We start from the raw sequence: 22,807 nt of genomic DNA, 5'->3' as shown, positions 1-22,807 counted from the left end.
CAGGAGAGATACAGGTGCCGTCCAGTTGATTAGCAGAGCACCTACAGCCCCCCCAGAGCATATGTTTCTACTGTGGTGCACATCCATATATGCCTTGGTCCACATAAATTTTTTTCTGTCAATGGATGGAAAAAATTAGCAGGAATAGGCATGGCAGCATCCTTTTTTTTTCCTTTTACATGTATGATTCCAGGATGGGTCCAGAATTACAATAGCTGGAGTGGAGACTGTCACCTGCCTGAGCAGAGCTGGAAGGTGCAAGAAAATACAAGTGCAAGAAAATAAACAGTACATGGAAAGAGGATGTGAAAAAGAACCACTGATGATAGTTACCTCTCTTAATATCCCACTGGAAAGAGATGGAGTTACATAGTGATGAGGTTCAGAGAGGGAGTTGTGTTAGTCTGTTTCAGGAAAAACAAGGTGTCCTGTGGCACCTAGAAGTTTAAACAAGAAATCCTGTGGCACCATATAGACTAACAGGTATTTTGGAGCATAAGCCACTTCATCAGATGCGGGTCTTTGTGCACGAAAGCTTATGCTCCAAAATATCTTAATCTATAAAATGCCACAGGACTTCTGGCTGTTTTTGCAGATACAGACGAACACGGCTACCCCTCTGACACTAAAAGTGTAACACGTTTATGCGGGGATCACCTTTCTGATGAAGTTGGTTCCAGGCCAAGGACGCTAATATATGTTAATTTTTGAGATGCCCCAGGACACCTTGGCCTTTATGGTGATGAAGCAGAATAAGAACCTGGAAAAAAGGCTAATTAGGGCACCTGCTGAGCTCCAGGCTGGACATGAGTGTCCCCCACGCCAAATTACCTTAATGCCTGGGTGAAGGATGGGGCTGGCCGTGCTTAGTAGTGGCTGATGGGGAAGGGAGGCGGCTCCTTTAAGGCCCGAGCAGCCGCGGGCTCCACACACACGGCGCGGCAGCAGCCGGGGCGAAGCCTCCTCCAGTTTCTCTGCCTCCTGCTGGCGGCGATGCTGCCGCCTGCTTCTCTTTCAGCTGCTGCCGCAGCCCTCGCGGCCGGGAGGAGGCGGCTGCCCTCGCAGGAGCTGGCCCAGCATTAGCCCGCCTCTCGCCCTCACACGGGACAACAGGGGCTGGGCGAGGCGCGCCGACCCCTCTCCGCCAGGGGGACCCCAGACCTGCCTCTTTCTGTCCCCTGCCGCGCCGGGCGCGCGCGCTGCAGCCGGGGCTGGGGCTCGGTACGCCAGGTAATGCCGCTCGGGGGAGGCGAGCCTAGCCCAGCCGCCGCCGCCGTCGTCTATGTGTGTGGACGCGCCCCCCGCCCCGCCGCGCGTCGCGTCCCGGCTCCTCCACCATGTCCTTGGCGTTCTGCGGCAGCGAGAACAACTCGGCCGCCTACAACGTGGACAAAGGGGTGCTCAACAACGGCTGCTTCGTGGACGCGCTCAACGTGGTGCCGCACGTTTTCCTACTCTTTATCACCTTCCCCATCCTCTTCATAGGTGAGTGCGGCCCCCTCCCCCCGCTGCCCAATGGGGCGGGGAGGGGGAATCTTCCCGGGGAGCCCCCTAGCTCTGCAGCTCGCCTGCTGTGCTCCGTATCGCCAGCCAGGAAGCTTGGCTTTCCTGCTTGCTTCAGCCATGGCATCTGCCTCGTCCTGGAGACCTCTGTGCACCTTCCGCTGCTGTATAGCGCTCCCTGTGCAGTGCCTCGCGCTCCCCGGGAACCCACAGCTCCTGGGTTGCAGCAGCTGACAACACGCAGTGGCCTGAGCATCTGGCACATGGGTCGGGGGGCAAAGCGCGCGAGTGGATGCACTTGACCGAAGACCCTGACCTTGTTGCCAGTTGCTGAGTTGCTTCTGCTGCTCGTGCCAGACTGGTAGAAGGGGAGAGCGAATTTCCTACTGGAAAACCCTTCCTGACGAGTTATAGGGGCAGATACGATTTTTCACAAGTACTCCGCCTGAATGCTAGGATTGAAATCAAAGGCAGCAAGTCTGTTGCTACAGGAGGTGGCAGGGGTTTGCGGCCTTCCCGCTGAGTTTTTTTGAGAATCCTGTGTCACTGCAGACTAGCAGCATTTGCACCGAAACTACTAGTGTGTTTCATCTGGTGAAGGGGGTTTTACACAGGAAAGCTCAAGACCTAATAAATTTTGCTAGTCTCTCAGGTGCCGTGGGACTGCTTGTTAAGTGAGACCGGAGATTAGTTGACAGAAAGGGACATATTTAAATGTTCATTAAGGACAGTTTAATGAATTAGCTACATTCTGCCAATGCATCAGAGGAGCCTGAGGTACCACAGTGTAACTAATCAAGCTCTCAGTAACAATATATTTGTTTGTTGCTTCAGAGTTAAGCTGTTTAAACATTAATAGGTAGCTAAAATGCTAAATGTTTAAAGTAATAGTGACTGGATGCTTACTTAGGATGATCTATCAATCAATCTATCATTTACTTTGAACTACTATTATATTAGTTATTAAGAGCAAGTGCTCCCATTAACAAAAGTAGCTCAGATTTGCTTGTGATAAGGGGACCGTAGGAAATCATATGGAGGACCACAAGAACTGGTTTTCTTTATGCCAGCAAATGTGTGCCTGAAGTCCATTAGTTAGTGGAAGTTTTCCCCATGTAAGGACTGAACAGAGACTGCACAGGGACTTCAGGATTTTGCCCTATGAGCTTTTCAAGAAGGAGAAATAACAGATGTGCTGCTAAAAGGCAATAAGCTACTATTTTAAAAGAGGTAGATTTCATATTGTGAAATAATATGGCCACTTATTGAAAGTTAAGCTATATTACTATGAAATCACTACCAGATATTATACTGGAGTTACCTCTTCAGACTATGCCTACACTAGAGCATAAAGTCAATTTTAAGGGAGTTAGGTCGATTTTATAATGTACCTGTCTTCACTACAAATATCAGTAGATCAATTTTAAGGGATCCTAAGGTCGACTTTCTACTCCAGCTTTTTCACGAGGAGTAACACCAAATTCAAATTTACAAGGTCAACTTAATGCTAGTGTAGACACAGCATTATTTAATTTGATTTTATTGGCCTCTAGAAGTATCCCCCAATGCCCCCAGTGCGTCCATTCTGACCATTGCTTTAATCTCTGCTGCTTTCCAGGGCTACGTCTACACGTGAAGCCTACATCGAAGTAGCCTATTTCGATGTGGCAACATCGAAATAGGCTATTTCGATGAATAACGTCTACACGTCCTCCAGGGCTGGCAACGTCGATGTTCAACATCGACGTTGCGCAGCACCACATCGAAATAGGCGCAGCGAGGGAACGTCTACACGCCACAGTAGCACACATCGAAATAAGGGTGCCAGGCACAGCTGCAGACAGGGTCACACGGCGGACTCAACAGCCAGCTACTCCCTTAAAGGGCCCCTCCCAGACACACTTGCACTAAACACCACAAGATCCACAGAGCCGACAACGAGTTGCAGACCCTGTGCATGCAGCATGAATCCCCTGCTGCAGCAGCAGCAGCCAGAAGCCCTGGGCTAAGGGCTGCTGCACACGGTGACCATAGAGCCCCGCACGGGCTGGAGAGACAGCGTCTCTCAACCCCCCAGCTGATGGCTGCCATGGAGGACCCCACAATTTCGACGTTGCGGGACGCGGATCGTCTACACGGTCCCTACTTCGACGTTGAACGTCGAAGTAGGGCGCTATTCCGATCCCCTCATGAGGTTAGCGACTTCGACGTCTCGCTGCCTAACGTCGAAGTTAACTTCGAAATAGTGCCCGACGCGTGTAGCCACGACGGGCGCTATTTCGAAGTTAGTGCTGCTACTTCGAAGTAGCATGCACGTGTAGACACAGCTCAGGTGAGCAAGAAATAGGAGGCAGGAGTCAACCAGGGCTCTCCAGCTGCCCCATGCAACACGCCACACACATACCATGTGACTTCCTCCCCATCACACAGCTGCTGGGTCAAAATGAAATGAATCAAAATAACACTATCAAAATGAAGCATTTCAACAACACCAAAAAACAACTTTTCAATAGCTCCAAATTGAAACTTTTCAGATTTTTATTTCTGCATTTTACATTTTTCAGGACTGCCCTGCTAGCCTTGTAATGGCATGTGTCAGGGGCAGGCTGTAGAAAAATGATGTGAAAATGCATTTGGCAGTTTGTTTTTTAATGGGAGCTGTGAGTGAGGACATTGCTCTCTGAGATGATGATGTTAGAGGCCCACAACCACTTGAGGTGCATTTTTTTTCCTATAACTCACTGGTACAGAAACCCAGAATGCAAGGGAGGTGCAGGAACTGAGGAATAGGTACCCACAATGCACTGCTGACACAGTCAAACTTAGCAAAAGTAATGAGGACACACTATGTCGACTTTCTAAATGTGTGGATGGTCACCATTGACTATAAAATCTAGTGGTATAAAGTTAACTTTAATAAATTCAACTTTATTTCCTAGTGCAGACATGGCCTTAGTGTCCCAGTGGTGTAAAACAGTTTTTCATTACTGGAAAAGAGTTCCAATTCTGCATAAATTTCTGAGTTAAAGGAATCAGTCTAGTTCCTGAGGGACGCTTGTCCACTACACAAAAACATAACATGCTGTATCAAAACTAGTGTCCTTTGCTCATGACAGCTGAAAACAGAGTATTTGAGGAGCTATTTAGCAGGACATCTGTGCAGCATAAATGCCATGCTATACTTTAGTACTTCACTTTCTTAAGAACAAAACTTACCTGCTGTAATTTTTGAAAGCAACCAGTGACAGAGGTTGAACTTTTTTACTTTAGCGCCCTTGGGACCTGAGCTGTTCCAAACTAGAGAAGTCTGCCAAACCACAGGAGGTCAATATTGACTAGTAGTACTACCAATGCTTCCACTGCTTAATGGGCTCTTAGAAGACATTCTGGCAGGGGTGGGGGTGTAAATTAGAGCAAAATAACAGCACAGAGCACTGAGAGCCAGTACTGGTGTCTGTAAACAAACTTTATGGGGCCGTGGAAAACATAACCATATCCATCATAAGAGAACATCCGGCAAATTAAAATCATGCTGGACCACAGATGTTGCTAGACCAGAGCGTGCTGGACTACAAAGTTTCACCCTGTATCTGTGAGCAAAGATGCCTGTCAAAAACAAAAAATTATTGCCTTTATGAAAATTATACTTTTTTTCTAAATTATATTGATAAAATTAATTGCACTCAATTTTATTATATACTAAAAATACTAGAATTTTTAAAAACTTTGGTTATAAATAATTAATGTATGAAATTATTTCAAATCAGGTTATATATTGGGGTATTGTTATATATTCTGTGGTTTTTGGCTAGTGTTCCGTAATAAAGTTGTTACATGATAACTCTACAGTCTTCCAAATACTTAACTAGATGCATAAATTTACTTTCATGAGTAGTTTCACTGAGTTCAGGGGGTTGATTCATGTTGGTATAGTTATAAACATGCAAGTGTTTGTATTATTAAGGTCTAAATGTGTCCTTGATTTTTGTTTTCCCCCTTTATACATGAGCCCTATGCTGTAGTCTTTCTAAAACTACTACATCCTCTGTAGGTCTGGGAAGTTTTTGATGAACAAACTGAATGTAGAACCAGTCCCAATGCCATGTTTTTACAGCTTAGTTGCACTGTGAGATTCTGCACTTGTTACGTTTTCCAATTCAGTTATTTCTCTCACTCATATTTAAAAGCAAAGGAGTAGGTCAGCATTTTTAGTTCAGAACATTTTTGGAGAAGGAGGGAATTAAGGTTGTGCATAAAAATCCTCATGTTGATTTTGCTTTTACGTTTAGGATGGGGAAGTCAGAGTTCCAAAGTTCATATACATCATAGCACTTGGCTTCATTTTCCCGGCCACAATTTACGTTGGATCTTGACTTTCATCCTTTTGTTTGTCCTGGTGTGTGAAATAGCAGAGGGCATAGTGTCAGATGGGTAAGTGGATGCATAGTTCTTGTTGATAACACCAACTATCTTTGTAGGGTTTCAAAGTAAGTACAATCCGCTGTCTAAATTTTCATTGAAGCTATTTGGCTTGTTACAGACTTGTAATCTGTATTCATGGTGATTAACCTACAGACCTTGTATCAGAAATTCCATAAACCTTGCCAAGTATGTGCACACATAAAAATGGTCTGGCCCTGAATCATTTTTAGTTAAATTTAATGACACTATCATTCCAAAGGATAATCTTAGATATATCCTGAAAATTTAAGCAGATGGTGATGCTTTAATGACACATCTAAGGACCTGATCCCACAGTGTTTGCTCAGACAAAACTCCCATGTACAGGATTAGGTAAGGTCATAAATGTTCTTCCATGAGCCAAGTTCTGTTTGCCTTCCTCAAAGGCACATTGGATCTGAGTCTCTTCTCACACATTTTACACTGGAGCAACTCCACTGACCTCAACAGAGTAACTACTTGCGTACTGCCAGTGTGCATGAAAAGAGTCAAGTCTATTGCCTTCTTGCCTTCAGTGGAACTACTCACATTACTACAGTGAACAGGAGTTGGGCCCATTGAAGTTGAAATATAAACAGAATGAAACATAAATTGGTTCTGTTCCAGTTGAAATCAATGGGTTTTTGACCTAATCGATTCCTTGAGAGCAAGATTCAGGCGAGGCTAATATACTAGCACATGTACAGGCATTCCCTGAGTTACAAACATCAGACTTATGAACATCTGCACATACAAAGAAGAGCTTACCTGCAGCCTCTGACAGGGTTGGCAAATGCTTAATGTTAAATGGCTTTATTACCACTTGGACTGCTTTTTTGCAGGTCCAGTATTCTGCTAAGAGGCCTGACAGGCTTTTTCACTATTAAGTTAACTAGATCCCCTCTGGAGGAAGGAGAGCCACAGAACAGGGATACAAAGAGGTGGGTGGACATTAAGACCCAGCGGTGCCTCAAATTTTCAGGTGCCCTATGCAGCTGCATATTCTGCATAAGGGTAAAGATGACCTGGCCTCTGGGGAGCAGAAAACAGGTGCAGGATGTGGTTGGAGGATTCCAGAGGAGCAGGGGTCAGCTGTGCAGCTGGTAACTGGTGAGAAGCAGTGGTTTGAAGGGAAGACCACTGCTTCTTTCCAGCCACTGGCTGCATGGCTGCCTCCTGCTCCTCTGGGGTCAGCTGGCCCATGCTCTCACTGTTCACTGCCTCCGGGTGAGCAGGTGCTAAATGCAGCTTGTAGGAGGGGCAAGGGGGATGGGGCTGGCTGCAGGAGCCAATGCAGAATCCCCAGGGGTTGGGCTGAAGGTGACAGCCGGGGTGTGCAGACGTACCCTTTAGAATCTCTTCATCTTCCTCTAATTAATTCCTGCCTTTCCTCAAGCACCAGTATTCAAAGTTAAATAAAAATCATGTCTGTTATTTTTCATTGTAAGTATACAGTATTTCAGCTACATTATGGGTTAAACAGGCCTTAGTGGAGTAGCCTGGGACCCAACCTACCTACCATTTACATTATTTCTAAGCGAAAATGTGTTCTGAGTTCCAAACAGCCAACTTACAGAGTTTTGAAACACAGCCCTTCATAAGCTGGGGAGTTCCTGTTTTCTTCTTTAGTTCTACCATTCCTTTACCTTTGACTTAAAAGTTGGCATAAGGACTTATATGATAAAGTTATTAAATGTGAGAGACTTTTCTGAATAAAGCAAGTCATGTGAACCTTTGAAGTTCTTTATTGTACCAGTAGTTAATTGGTTTTTCATTACCATAATAGGGTGAGAGTTTATGGCTGTTTCTACGCTTTCTCCGAAAGTGGCATGCTAATAAACAGCCCAAAATATGCTAATGAGGTACATATGTAAATTTCCGGTGCCTCATTAGCATAAGGTCACATGATTTGGAGTCTGGAAGATGCTCTTCCGGACTTCAAAACGGTGTGTAGAAGCGCGGCCCCCAGGGGGGTCTTCCGGAAGGAAGTCCTCCTTGCAGATGCCCCTTCTTCCAGACTCCAAATCATGTGATCTTATGCTAATGAGGCACCAGGAATTTACATATGCACCTCATTAGCATATTTAGGGCCATTTATTAGCATTACACTTTTGGAGAAGTGGATGTGGCATGTGTAGGGACAGTTTATATGTATAAATATCATTGGCTGCATGGCAGTAGCCCTAGTTTAACACAGTTTTGTCACAGTTTTGCCCATCTATATAGTAGGGACAATAATACTGGTCTGACTTCATAAAGAACTTTAGGATTCTTAGATAGAAGGTGCCTTAATTAAGTTGATTATTACATAATATATTTTCTCTCTTTTCAAATACATATTAAACAGGAAATACCTCAGTCCCAGAACTTTTCTAATACTGATTTTAGTTTTTAATTGTAAGGATGTGGGTAGTCAGTAGGGACTTGAAGCAGCACAATGCCCTTTATAAAGTTATTCTTAAACTGACCCAGACAACTGCTGCTGAATTATAAGTTCTGTCTAATGAGAACCAAAACTCCTAACCTTACTGGGGGAGTGCCAGCCCACAATCACATCTCTGGAGCACTTGTCTGCTTAGCAAGTTGTTCTGTGAATAAAAACAGATTTTGTTCCTGTAGCAAAGAGATTATTCAGCTTTCTAAAATCAAAACCACTCCTGCTATTAAAAGCCCTCTTGATAGTAATAGGGTTGTCAAAGGCTTTGGCAACCAGCAATAGACCTGTGCTACTGTGTTACAAAAAAGGCTTAGTGATAGGATTATATAGTAGAATTCCTGTGGCATGCTTCTGTTTGTGAGTTGTAGCAAACTACCTCCTGTTCCTACAGTATTACCTGCTAAAAATATGGAACAATTGAAGAACTATGCCAAAATATGTAACCCCCCAAATATTGACTTCTCACTGTTGGCCTTTCTATCCTGTTGTACAAAAATATGACCTTATTTATTAATTTAATTTAATGCCATTGATGTATCCATACACAGGTCTTAGTATTATGAGTTACTTGTCATCAAGCTGGGCATTTAGGCCAAAGGTTGTCCAAGTGACTTCAATTATGTTGATGTGTAGAGATTTCCCCAGAGTGTTTGGTGGGGTGTAGGATTTGCTTTCCCCACATGCAGATCCAAGGAATGAGCTGTGGTTTGACACCTCCCTAACACCCCCCATCCATACACACGTGCCCCTGACAATCTCTGAGGGCACAACCCTTGCACACTCAGCTCTAGGGACTTCTGTAGCATCTTCAGGTCAGATAGTAACAACTGTTCCACCCTCCCACCATGTATGCTCTCCTTTCACTGCCCACAGATTCCCTATATAAAGATGGTGCAGAGGGAACCAGAGAAACATTAATTTTCAACTGGCTTTTCCATAAGGCTAGGGAGTGAAGGTATTCATCCTCCTGACCTCTCACTCTGTGTGTCCCTCCTTCAAAGATGAGCCAGGCTGAATTGTAGCCCTTGGTTTCTGGGGAGCACAGGAGCCGCATTGTTTTTACTATCTTGGTGGGAGTGTGTGGGGGAGGAAGGGAGAGGAAGTGAGACTGTCGCTCACCAACTATCCCCCAGCCAGCAGAAAAGGCTGGCCAGACATGAAACACTAAGCTGCACCTACAGTGCAATTCTGCCCTACATGTGTCTTCAAGGTGTTTTCTAATTCCATGGTGGTTTGGCTTGTTTGTCTGAATACTTGTAATTGTTGAAAATGGAATGGGCTAGATTTTGTATGATTTCACTGTACATGCACAACATGACAAAAATATTTCCATAGATAATAATTGAAATTTACAGAAAAAGCTGCATTAGAGCTTAAAACTTTGATTTAAGGATATTTGTGTTGTATATTTTGATGTGTGACTTTTGACAGTATGTTTTAATGGTTATGAAGTTTTAATTGGTTGATGCTCAGTGTTTACTATTCTTGTTTTATGGCTTTCCTCCATAATTTCCCTCAACTGGGAAAATTTAACCATATAAAAATTGCTGAAAATCCATGATTTTGCACAACTGTGAAAATTTAAATGGCTAAAAATAAAATGTGTTAAAATAAGCATTTTAATTATCTGTCAGTTATTGTAAAAGACTTTTAATTCCGCCAAGCCTAATGATAAGTAACAAGAGATGTGAATAACTGACAATTAAACCAGTGAATAATTAAATGTATAATTAAGCTATGTTTTAGGGTGGGTAGCTTTGTGCGCATGTACTTTATATATTTAATTTTTGTTTTCCAAGGGTTTCAGAATCCCGCCACTTGCACCTGTACATGCCAGCTGGGATGGCATTCTTGGCAGCAATCACGTCTGTTGTTTACTACCATAACATCGAAACATCAAATTTTCCAAAGTTATTAATAGGTATGTTCCACAATACAGAAAGCTGAGGATGTGTGAATATGTTGCTCTTGTGTTATCTGTTAATTCTGTAACTAAGGTCTGACAGGGTCTAACAATAACGCCTCATACATTCATTGAGCTAAGTTATTGCTTGCTTATTGGATAAATTAAGCTATGATTTATGCTACTGGTTCTCATGATCAACCTTCAGTTGGAAAGATATCTTCAATTTTCCTGCAACTTAAGCTTTCCAGTACATTCAGCCTCTCTGAGGTGAATAACATCAACTCTGTGGAATGTTCTTGAGTGCATTGTGCCATGTGCGTTAGTACTTTAGATGGTGGAAAAGTGTTGTAGTTGTTACAAATGTAGTCTCAAAAGCCCAGGTGCTAATTGAACCTGCTTACTTAGTTTGATACATAATGTAAAACTGTAATATAAAAATAGAAGCCTCTAAAAGGGCTTAAAACAATAGAAAAGTGAGTGTGATCTGAAATATGGGCAGAATCAAGGGAAATTGGTGCTGGCATTGATCTTCAGCGCATTAACTTCTCTGTGCCTCAATTTCCTTGTGTTAGTGAAACTCTTTTGTAAGCCGTCTTCAGATGTCTGAATAGGAGGTGTTGTAGCAGGACTTAGGGTAACAATAATGCTATGTATGCAAGGGTCCATACAAATTATAACTAGTTATAGAAAAGACATAACTTAGCAACTTTGCACATACGTAGGGTGCATTATATAATATATAGCAGTGGATTTCAAAGAAAGCCCACTTGGAAAAGGTGTTGGTGTGAGAAATTAATTTCAGACTGTAAGATGTTTGAAAGTGTGCACTACTTATTTACACATTTCTTGCCCCCTGTTGTGGCTGAAAGACATACAGATAGAAGGGCATTCCTACACAATGTCCCCAGCAAGAACTCTGTGAGTTCTAATTCTTTATATTTTTTTTTCCTTCAGCATGGTTTGTATTCTGTGTATCTGATTCCTATACCTATGTTTCACAAATATTTTTAACGCTTTGTTGATTCTTCCACACCAGGAACCTATGACCCATACTCACTGGAGTTAGTCTGATTATTTTTTCTTGCATAGACCTGTTAAATATGAGATGTTTGGTGCTGTGAATTACCATTTTTCTGTATCATAGGAAGCAAGCTGTCAATAGCTGACCTTTCATGAGTCTTGAAAACATCATTGAATGAATCTGTCTGGGATGAAGCTTCTGCAGAATGCAGCTTAGTAGCTGCTATTTCAATTTTCATTTAATCTTAGTTCTTTTATTATGGTGGATTTCTCTGTCTAAAATTACATTTCATTCTAGTGATGTTTAAGGAATACTGAAAGTCTGAGGGTGTCTTGTAATCAAATAACATAGTTAAATATCAGCTGCAAATCCTTTGAAGCAGATTTTACCTACCGGGCTTTGATAGAAAGGTGCCCTGTGAAATGGCTGAAGAATATGTTCAGTGTTTCTTAGGGTACGTTTTCACAACTGGGAAGATCGACTCTGATGTGGTCAATCTTATGGAGTTCAATTTAGTGCACCTGGTGGGGACGTGCTAAATCAATCTTACAGGGTGCCTACATTGGCATCGGTACTCCTGCCCTTTGTTAGAAGTAAGGGAAGTCAACAGGAGCCAATGGCTCCATTGATCTTCTTTAGTGGAGGTAGTGTGGCAATGGGGAGGGTTAGCTCACTGGTTTGAGCATTGGCCTGCTAAACACAGGGTTGTGAGATCAATCCTTGAGGAGGCCATTTAGGAGGTCTGGGGCAAATAGATTTTATTTAAAAAAAAAAAAAAAAAAAACCTGTCAGGGATGGTGTTTGGTCCTGCCATGAGGGCAGGGGACTGGACTTGATGACCTCTGAGGTCCCTTCCCGCTCTATGAGATGTGAATCTCCATATATTAATCCAAATTAATTATATCGATTCCAGCTAAATAATTACCATAGCTGGAATTGCATAGCTTAATTTGACCTTCCACTATAGTGTAGATTTTCTCCTTACTCATTAATGTAGCAATAGGGGAAGTAATGTGTTGCCTACTTGAAAAAAGTAAAGCCACGCTCATGTCAACACTGGAACACGTAGAAAAGATTAATTTACTGGTTAAAATAAACTCCAGAAACACAGACCAACATTTTTTAACTGTGACTAACAACTTTGGTTTCCTCAAAGATTTGGATGCCCAGCTTGGGGAGCCATAAAGGTGCTTAATCATCCACCCTAGGGAAGGGGGAAAAGGACATAAAATGTCCATACTGGTTCAAACCAAAGTATCATGTCTTCTGACAGTGGCCAAGGTCTGGGAATGTACAGAACAGACAGTCATCTAGTGGTCCATCCCCTGCTATCTATGCTTAGCTTCTGACAGAACACAGTCTAGAGATATCACAGCTAGCCCTTTCAAGGTATCTCAAGTTGTCCATGTAAAAATAATAGTTTCTTTAAAAATTGATAAAATATATTTCCTCCCCATTCTATTTATTTGTTTTGCCCTTTTGCGGACATAACCTATGGTCTGCAGTGGGTTCACATGGAGCTCACAAGCAGTACATGAAGTAGATTATACTGGTCACCATCACATTAAAATATATTTTCTCCTCTCTCATTCTGAGGTTTCATTAATTGGTAAAGCTAGCAGAGATAATAAAAAAATCAGTTCAAATCTCCCCAGGCTTGGCTGCCTATAGGTTCCCTCTGTGAGGACTGATGTGGCCACTCTCTAGATAACCTCTGCATCCCTTAAGACCCAGCTGGGGTAATGAGCCAGCTGCTTTGGTGAGTCAGCAGATCGATTTTTCCTTTTTTTCCTGCAGGATAGACACCTGCTAGGAAGATGGGCTATTGCAGGCAAATACCACTAGCTTGTTACAGTCATTGAAGAAATTCAAAGCACACTGATTTTTTTTAATATTGTATAGGGCAGTGTTTAATAATGCAGACTTGCTTCCATGTTCCTCTATGTTAAATCACTGTGGATGTAGTTCATCTGATTAGATATTGTATACATAATCCCATCCCTAAAGGGACCTTAATATTATGTTTTTGTGCAGTACCTAGCACAGAGATCCTATGGGAGGCATCTGGAGGTACTTGACGAGTAGTAGTAATCATCATCATTAATAAAGCATCGAGGCAGTGGTTTTCAAAGTAATGAGAGGGTGTCAGGTACTTCCATTCTCATTGGTAGTCAACAGGGTTCTTTGAAACACAGATCTGAAACAGTTAACAGACTCAAAGATAATGAAATTGCTAGATCACTTTCTAGTCATCTGATGTGGGGAGTTTGGTTTGATTTTGTGTCACTACTGCCAGTGAGACTTGTGAAGAAATGAATTTTTAAAGATCCTCTCTCTATATACTCAACTGTGCAAAATTCCTCATTGGCAGATCTTAGACTGTTGTCCTACTTTCAGTTTTAATTGTGGCAGCATTGCTTGACAGTGTGAGGGTAGGTAATGATTATAACTTCAAGAAGCTGAGCACATGAAGATATGTTACATAAGAAGAGCCATACTGGATCAGACCAAAGATCCATCTAGCCCAGTATTCTGTCTTCTGACAGTAGTCAATGCCAGGTGCCCCCAAAAGGAGTGAACAGACCAGGTAATCATCAAATGATCCATTCCGTGTTTCTCATTCCCACCTTATGGCAGAGGCTGGAGGACACCAACCCTGCCCATCCTGGCTAACAGCCATTAATGGACCTATCCTTCATGAATTTATCTAGTTCTTTTAAAACCCTGTTATAGTTTTGTCCTTCACAAAATCCTCTGGCAAAGAGTTCCGTGGATTGACTATGCATTATGTCAAGAAATACTTTTTTGTTTCTTTTTACACCTGCTGCCTATTAATTTCATTTAGTGACCCCTTGTTCTTTAGTGTTATAAAAGTAAGTAGCACTTCCTTATATACTTTCTCTATACCAGTCATGACTTTATAGACCTCAATCATATTCCCCCTTAGTTATCTTTTTCCAAGCTGAAAAATCAGTCTTATTAATCTCTCCTAAGATGGAAGCCATTCCATACCCCTAATAATTTTTGTTGCCCTTTTCTGAACCTTTTCCAGTTCCAATATATCTTATTCTAATGTGGGACAGCCAGATGTGCACACAGTATTCATGATGTGGGAATACCATGGATTTATGTGGAGGCAATGTGATATCTTCTGCCTTATTCTCTCTCTCTTTCTCTTATTGATTCCCAACATTCTGTTCACTTTTTTTGAAAGCCACTGCACATTGACTGGATGTTTTCAGAGAATGCCATGCAATGAAATGTTTAGTTATTGGGTTTACTAAAGTATCAACCCCCTAAATTGAAGCATGGCTATGAAACAATTTATCTTAGCAGTGCATAGGGTAAACAAATTATTTGTGAACCACGAACCAATGTTTAAGCTCATGATGGCTACGTCTACATGTGCCCCAAACTTCGAAATGGCCATTCAAATGGCCATTTCGAAGTTTACTAATGAAGCGCTGAAATGCATATTCAGCGCTTCATTAGCATGCGGGCAGCCGCGGCGCTTCGAAATTGATGCGGCTTGCCACTGTGCGTCTCGTCCAGACGGGGCTCCTTTTCGAAAGGACGCCGCCTACTTCGAAGTCCCCTTATTCCCGTGTAGACACGGCCGATAAGTTACAAAGTAAAGAAAGGGGCATACAAACACGTGGATTGGAAATACAATGAGATGCTAATTTGCATATTCAGCACCTCATCTTCATGATGACAGGCACTCGCTGTTCTGGAAGAGCAGCTTTCGAAATGCAAAACAGCTATGTAGACGGGGTTTCTGTTGGAAGGAAGGAAGGAAGCCCTATTTTTGAACGCACCTTTCTTCCTGAAAAAAATTAGGAAGAAGCATGCTTTTGTAAGTTGGGCTTCCCTCCGAAGGAACCCCGTCTGTATGGCCGTTTTGCATTTAGAAAGCGGCTCTTCCTGAACAGCAGGTGGCTGCCATAATGCAAAGGAGCCACAATATGCAAATTAGCATCCCATTTGCATTTCAATCCACTGCATTTGTATGCCCCTTTCAAAAGGGAGGGGTCAGTGTAGACATAGCCCAAAAGGGGTATCTTTTACTGATTTCACCCCTGGTTACATAAATGAATAAAGCCCTAATTCTGCAATAGGAGCCACACAAATTGACCCTTATGCCCATGTAGCAGCCCAGTGGTACTCCAGGGCACTTTAGATTGTGTGGTCAGGCCCTGAATTTGCAAATAGCTCCTAGAAGATAATAGAATGAAAATCAGGGTCTTACAGAGCTTGACTCAAAGTCTACCAAAATCTGCAGAAAAACTGACAATGCCAGTGTTAATTTCATAAGGCCCATGGGGAATTAATCAGGCCAGATTTGGTGGCTTTCAAGATTATGTTGCAGAATAGGGACACAATAAGAATACAGTTTTAATAGTCACATTTATAAGCATATTTTGTCTTGTTGTGCAAAAAAATAGATGAGGTATACGTACATTAAAAACCTCATCTTTTCTCAATGTTACAGAATATGTAACAGAATTATAGTATCTGATCACAATGTTTAACAGCTACAAAACCACACATTTGTCTCTATGGATTTAAAAATCAAATTTAGTAGCAGATAAGATTTGGATAACATTTGGGGTTTTCCGTGTAGGGAGCATTAAGTTGGGCAGACATAGGGAGAGCCATACTCCTTTTAATAAATTAATAGTTTGCTTGTATTCATAGCAGAAGGGCTACTTCACTGTGCCTGACTGCAATCTGTCTCACTAATTACTATCACTGCTTGGCTGTTAGTCTCATATTTTATTTCCTCAGAATTAGATTATTGTCTTGTAAAAAGGAAATCCTTCCTATTTCCCCTAAGGTGCCAAATGCTCAGGGCTTTTTTCTCTAAAAAGACACAGTGCAGTTCATTAATTGTTGCTTACTTAAAAGCTTGGTTTTGCAGACCTCATAGGCATGTTACAGTCCTGTAACTCCTGGTAACTCATCAGCAGGAATTTTGAGCATTCAGCAACTGGATGAACCAATAAATGAAGATGTAAGAAAATGTGACCATAGAAGAAGTAATTTTAGAAAGAGGAAGACTAAAGAGGAAAGATGGTCTTCTTGTGGTTAAAGCTCTGGATTTAGTTCAATTCCCAGTGCTGCCACAGATTTCCAGTATGATTTTTAGGCAAGCAATTTAATCTCTCTGGGTATGTCTACACTGCAGTTAAGAACCCACAGCTGGCCTGTGCCAGATGACTCAGGCTCACAAGGCTTGTACTCAGGGGCTGTTTAACGGCAGTGTAGGCATTCAGGCTAATGCTGGAGCCCAGGCTGTGGGACCCTGCAAGGTGGGAGAATTCCAAAGCACAGGCTGCAGCCTCAGCCCATATGTCTACACTGCAGTGAAGCAGTCCCTTTGCCTTAGCTCAAGGCATCTAGCACAGGCCAGCTACAGGTGTCTAATATACCTTCTGCCTTGTTTTCCTACAACCAAAATGGGGATCATAACACTTTTTCTCCAATCCTTTCTGTCTTGTCTAGTTAGATTGCAAGTTCTTAGGGGCAGAGGCTGTTTCTCATCAAGTGCTTGTACAACCCATTATCTGAGGGTATTAGGTTTAGACCCTTTTAAGCCTGCACAGCGGGCCTACTCAGGTAAAAGAGAAGCTTTTTACTTATCTAGAAGCTTCAGCAAATGAATGCTGCAACTAGGAAAATTGGTCATAGAGACTTGTACATTAATTCCCAAAGAAAAAATGGCCCTCTTCAGTAATACAAATGCTTTAAATTTAAATATAGTACCCTACATTTATGTAGTGCTTGCAAAATATCGAGTAAGGTCAGTGCTTTTTTTGTGACAGTATGTGCTGGTATGGAGTGCTATTACTTTTTTCCAGAGCATCTGGGAGCCAGAGCTTGTGCTGATCCTGCTGCAGCATAAGGGCTGGGAGGCAGCTGGGAGCTGAAGCCGCCATGGACCCCACAGCAGCACGGGGCTGGGAATTAGAGCCACCGAGCCCTGCAACAAATCAGGAGCCTGAGTCCTGCTGGCCCTGTGGCAGAGCAGGGCCAAGAGTTGGCGCCCTCTGCCAGCCCCAGCTACAGGAACCCAGTTGTGGGTGGGGAGGGTGGCAAGGAGCTGTACTGGCTCCTCTTTTGTTTTTTTGTACAAAAAAGAAGCACTGACTTATAATACATTCTCAACCCTAAAGGAATTGTAAAGTGAGATAAAGTCAGTTTGGATGAGAAAAAGAGAAAGCAATGGTACAGATGAAGCAGGGAATTTACGAGTAGAACAAGGAAGGAAGGATTGCCAGAAGTGGATTTTAAAGAGGGATTTGAAAGAGGAAAGACAGGGATATGTGGCAGAGAAGGAGTAGGAGATTTTTCCAAGTGTAGGAATCAGGTTGAAAGAGGTAAGCAGATGGAAGTGAGTAGAGAGCTCATTAAAGAGAGAGAATTGAACCACAAGGAAGAGTAGCAGGAAATAAATGCCCTTTCCTGCATGTCTGCTCTGAGATTATGCTGAACCCTTGAAGTTGAGAATTCAGTTGATAATTCTGAATTCAGTAAGAGCTGGGGAGCCAGTGAGGGCCCTCAGGGAAAGGGTAACCAGATCCTATAAGCAGTAGATAAACAATTGGTCATTCCACCCTTTTTTTCCCTGAGTTGCACCAGCCACCAAAAGCTAGTCCTGAAGATCTGACCATATGATTTTTTTTCCTTACAGTCCTGTTCCTACTACAAGGGGACCAGGTTTCCCTGACAACTCATTCAGCAGTAAAATCTATACAATATATTGGTCATTAAGCTTTAATAAGTAATTGTAGCCCATGGAAATTCTGTCTTAATGAAACACAGAGCTTCTGTTCTCTTGTAGCATTACTATAAACATTACACATGCTACAGTATATGAGGGGGACTCCAATAGTGTTCCATCTACTCCCATTGTAATAGATGGGTGTTTTGCCATTGACTTAAGAGAAATAGCATTGGAGACCATGGGCCAGATCACGTGCCCCTCACCCCAGATTCTGTCAATCAGGAGACTCTTCGCACATAGATCTCACTCCTGTACAGAAAATGTGATCAGATGGACCCGAGTCTTCATCCCTTTCCCCTTTCTGTGATATCTGAGTGCCTTGTCCTGATGTGTACTCTTGAGATTTTCATGGATCCCCTGGGAACCATCTAGCTTTTTGAGGAAGCTGGAGCTGAAAACCTCCCACCCCTAGTCTTGCAACAGGAGAATTGGAGAGAAGGCTGCGAAGTGCTACTCTCTGCATTTTTCTCCTTCTACTGTTCTGCTGTCAGAGGGAATAAACCAATCTGATGTTAAACATATAAAAACAAATGTGAGGGTAACCCCTTTGCTCATCCTGCCCAGTTAATGAAGCCAATTGATTTCAGTGAGACTACTTCCAGCAGGAGCTGGGTTAGGGTTAGGGTTAGGGTTAGGGTTATGAGGAATTACATGAAATAAACTCCTTCCTGGCATTTCAGTGTCACCAGAGCCTCTTGGTGAAAGTTATTATCTATAGGTTACTACAGTCTTGGATAAGACGTACTCTGCAATCAACCCATACTCTGCAAAAGTTGTAGTTTTCTACTCAAACTCCATCTCCTTTTATTTGTTTGTAGATTCTGTGTTACAAACTATGGAATTTGCATAGTATATGAAGGGTGAGGAAAGCAGTAGTTTTAGGGGATATTTTTTTCTCAGATCTGTTTGGTGGCTTTTGTCTTTTACATCAAGTAGAGTTCTGCACAGGTAAGGAAAGCGGAATTTGTAAGTCCACATCCAAACTGAATTCCCATGGACTCCCCAGAAGCCAAAAGCTTTGGGGTTGGGCCCCAGGGCCTCCCACACTGAAGCAGCACCACTCTCTTGGAAGGATTTTTATGGGCATACCTTCACAAGCAGGTGATAATTTTCACCAGCAGATTTTCCTCCTTCAGGAATTTCCATGGTTTCACAAACATAGTAGGAGCAGGATCAGACCCAAACTTCATCCTGTTATTCACATTCTTGGAAATTAAATTGGTGTCCATGTTGACAGTAAAAAGTGCCCTGTCTAGTTTTATGTGCATGCTTGTCATTACACTTCTGCATCACGATTTAACATCTTATAATTTTGTCTAAAATAATGTTTCCCACACTCAGTGCTGACTGATGTTTGGTGTTGTTTTTTTTTTATTTATTTATGTATTGGCAGCCTTGCTGTTCTACTGGACCTTAGCTTTTATAACCAAAACTATCAAATTTGTAAAGTTCTGTGATAATGGGGTTGGATTTTCTCAGCTTCGATTTTGCCTCACGGGACTTCTGGTTATTCTATATGGAATGCTGCTAGTTGTAGAAATAAATGTCATCAGGGTGAGGGTAAGTTAAACTTCCAGGTAATTCTTATTTCTGTTTCTTCGTTTTATTTTTCTTGGCTGCTTAATTTGAAATAGATTTCCTAGGCGAGAGATACAAAAATCAGTCTGAAGTAGATCCTGGATAATGTGATGGGGCCAAATTCATCTTTATTGCAAACTCCTTTGACTCCATTGCATTGACACGTCAAGATGAATTTATCCATTTTATTTTGAAAAGGTGTTTCTTGTGTGGCTGACAGTGTCGGTTTTCAGAAATCATTAAAGATACCATGAAATGGATAGTCCTTTCTCTCAGGGAACGCTCAGTGACACCCATACAGAGCATCTGTTCTTTTCCTGTCTCCAAGAGCACACACAGTGTGATTATTATTATTATTATTTATTACTATTTTATTATCATGGTGCTCGAGAATCTTCTCTGATTATTTCCTTTTTGCTATGGCCACAATCAGAACCCCCTAGTGATGGACAGGTTTGAAATTTACTATCTGATTTATGATCCAGACCACCTCATCATCACTTGACTGACTCAATGAACAAGGCATGGAATTAAACTAGACATTAAGGAAAAGTTGCCTGCTTATAGACATTCAGGAGAACATACAGTATAAACCAAACTATGGGAAGTTAAATATTAATCTGGAAAGTGACAAATGTTGTGTCAGCTCATGAAATAATGAGAGTCAGCTACGACACCAACAGGGCCTTGCTTATAAATATAGTTCTTTTAATGTAATTTTGTACATGAAATGTAGGGAAATGTAGCAACCACAAAGGAGACTAAGCAACAGCTGATCATTTCCATGGCTCGTTTTATAGTGCTGTTTTTTTTAGTTTCATATTTATTTTGAATATGTAATTGAAAGATATAACTTTTTATACGTGGCTTGCTAAAATCAATAATATAGCTTATGGTAATAATATATATAATACAGCTCATTCCAAGCTTTGAGGCATGAAGTGCCTTGTTTCTGACAATTCAGAATCACTGAAGGCAACTAGATCAGAAACAAAACATAACACAATGGATTGTAGTTTGTAATCAAGAGTTAAGTAGAATATTCTGTTTGTCACTGCTCTTGCTTTGTTGGGGGAAAAAAATCCCTCCAACAGCAGCCAGATGTGACAGTTATTTTAAATGATCACTGGACGGGATCTTCAGTAAAATCCTTTTTCAAAATGGAAGTAAAAAGACAACAGTGAAAGGTCATTTTCCCTGCTCTCAGACATGGCTGTTGAATAGGAAGAAAAGAAATCACACCAATAAATTAAAACCTGGGTTAAGCAAGGCCTTCTTATAAACATAGAATTATTGTTTCTGAACATGATGCTTCAGACCACCATCTCAGTCATTTTCAAACCCTAAATGGATCTGCTGAACAGATTTACCCATATACATAGATCTGTATGTTATGTGAGAGAAGGGAAAAACTGAAACACATAGACTAACTTCTCCTCTCATTTACACCCATTTAACCTGCTGATTTTTCTGGTGTTGCATGAGAATTAGTTAAAAACTGAATTTGGATCCATATAATTTTATGTAATTAATAACAACACAGCAGCATATTAAATTCCATGTTAAGAAATGATGCACCATTTCATGTAATCTGTGTCTGAGCAAAACTCCCTAATGATAGTACCACAAGATATTTTTAAATAAGGCATACATAGCATAAGAACTTTGATCCTTGCGGTATGAAACTTCGTAGTCCAGGTGCCTGATCTTTCTCTCATTGAAGCCAATGGAAATATTTGCAACTACCATGTCCAGTTTAATTGTAATGTCTCTCTGTAAAAGTTTTGTAAGGGTTGGGGTGGGGGAATATTCTGCTGTGCAGTTTGCAACACTGGGCTGAAGAATCTTCAGTGTAGACTTCAACATAAAATATTGCAAATATTCACTGATCTTTTAATATGTTTTACCAGGCCAGGATTTAAGTTGCAGACAAAGTACAGTATTTCTGTGGGCTCCCTTCAGAGCTTGAATTTTTTTGTCTTTTTTAGGCTGAAATTATGAAAGCAATGCCAGGCAATTAGGTGCCCAAATTTGACTGAAATTCAGTAGGAGTGAGGAACTTCATTCATTAGTCAATTTGCAAATCCCAGTCATACACTCAGGGGCTATTCACTCCACCTGCACAAACAGGGTCTTTTTTATTGTCTCAGTATCAGATCTTGTACAGATTTTTTTTTGGGGGGGGGAAGGAGGGAGTTCTTTTCCATGTACTCAATGTGATACTTTGTGGGATTTTTAAATTTCAGAGATATGTTTTCTTCAAAACCCCCAAAGAGGTAAAGCCGCCTGAGGATCTTCAGGATCTTGGAGTTCGGTTCCTACAGCCATTTGTGAATCTGCTGTCCAAAGGAACATATTGGTGGATGAATACATTCATCAAGACTGCCCATAAAAAGCCAATAGATTTGAAAGCCATAGGCAAGCTGCCTATTGCCATGAGAGCACTGACAAATTACATACGCCTTAATGAGGCTTTTGAAGCACAAAAGGTATGAGGGATGAAAGGGGTGTGGGCTTGTCTACAAGTATGTGTGGTGTTTACAGTTTGCTTAAAAGATCTTCTTACATTTTTATAGTAACACAGTAAAGTCTTAGGCTGTGGCTACACTAGCCCTGCCCTTCGAAAAGGGGACACTAATGAGCCACTTTGGCAGATGCTAATGAGATGCTGCCATGCATATGCAGCGCCTCATTAACAGAATGGAGGCCATGCACATTTTGAAAGTGCTGCTTTCGAAACACTCGCCGCTAGTGTATACAGGGGCCTTTCGAAAGGACCCCTGGACTTCGAAAGCCCCTTCTTCCCATTTGGTTTTGGGAAGAAGGGGCTTTTGAAATCCGGGTGCGTCCTTTTGAAAGGCCCCTGTCTACACCAGCAGTGTGTGCATTTAGAAAGCGGCACTTTTGAAACACGCACGGCTGTCGTTATGCTAATGAGGTGCTGCATATACGTGGCAGTGCCTTATTAGCATCTGCTGAAGTGGCTCATTAGCAAGCCCCTTTCAAAAGGGGGTGGAGCTAGTGTAGCCACAACCTTATAGAAATATAAGTGGAAACATGGTGTAAGTTAGGAGTCTGGTTTGCACAAATTCAGGTACGCAGCTGGCTGCTTAATTTGTGTATGCACTTACTGCA

At 41.9% G+C, this 22,807-nt stretch overlaps 1 protein-coding gene across 12 annotated transcripts in view; it reads left to right on the top strand.

Annotated features, from left to right (window-relative positions):
* The first annotated feature begins 1,179 nt into the window (after positions 1–1,179).
* Positions 1,180–22,807, top strand: part of ABCC8 (ATP binding cassette subfamily C member 8) — a 125,920-nt gene continuing 104,292 nt past the window's right edge. For 9 of the 12 annotated variants that reach the window (XM_074997747.1, XM_074997751.1, XM_074997750.1 and 6 more), the window contains exons 1-5: positions 1,183–1,485; positions 5,793–5,934; positions 10,180–10,301; positions 19,488–19,654; positions 21,919–22,161. In XM_074997747.1, the coding sequence (XP_074853848.1) occupies positions 1,338–1,485; positions 5,793–5,934; positions 10,180–10,301; positions 19,488–19,654; positions 21,919–22,161 (822 nt within the window). In that variant the 5' untranslated portion in view covers positions 1,183–1,337. Of the gene's footprint in view, positions 1,486–5,792; positions 5,935–10,179; positions 10,302–19,487; positions 19,655–21,918; positions 22,162–22,807 lie in introns of those variants that run through there. The other 3 variants (XR_012646026.1, XM_074997741.1, XM_074997752.1) reach the window with 3 other exon arrangements.

The sequence above is a fragment of the Carettochelys insculpta genome, chromosome 6 (assembly GCF_033958435.1).
Source record: "Carettochelys insculpta isolate YL-2023 chromosome 6, ASM3395843v1, whole genome shotgun sequence".
Classification (NCBI taxonomy): domain Eukaryota; kingdom Metazoa; phylum Chordata; order Testudines; family Carettochelyidae; genus Carettochelys; species Carettochelys insculpta.
Note: the sequence above shows the minus strand (reverse complement) of the source record. Positions and strands in the feature narration are given on the sequence as shown.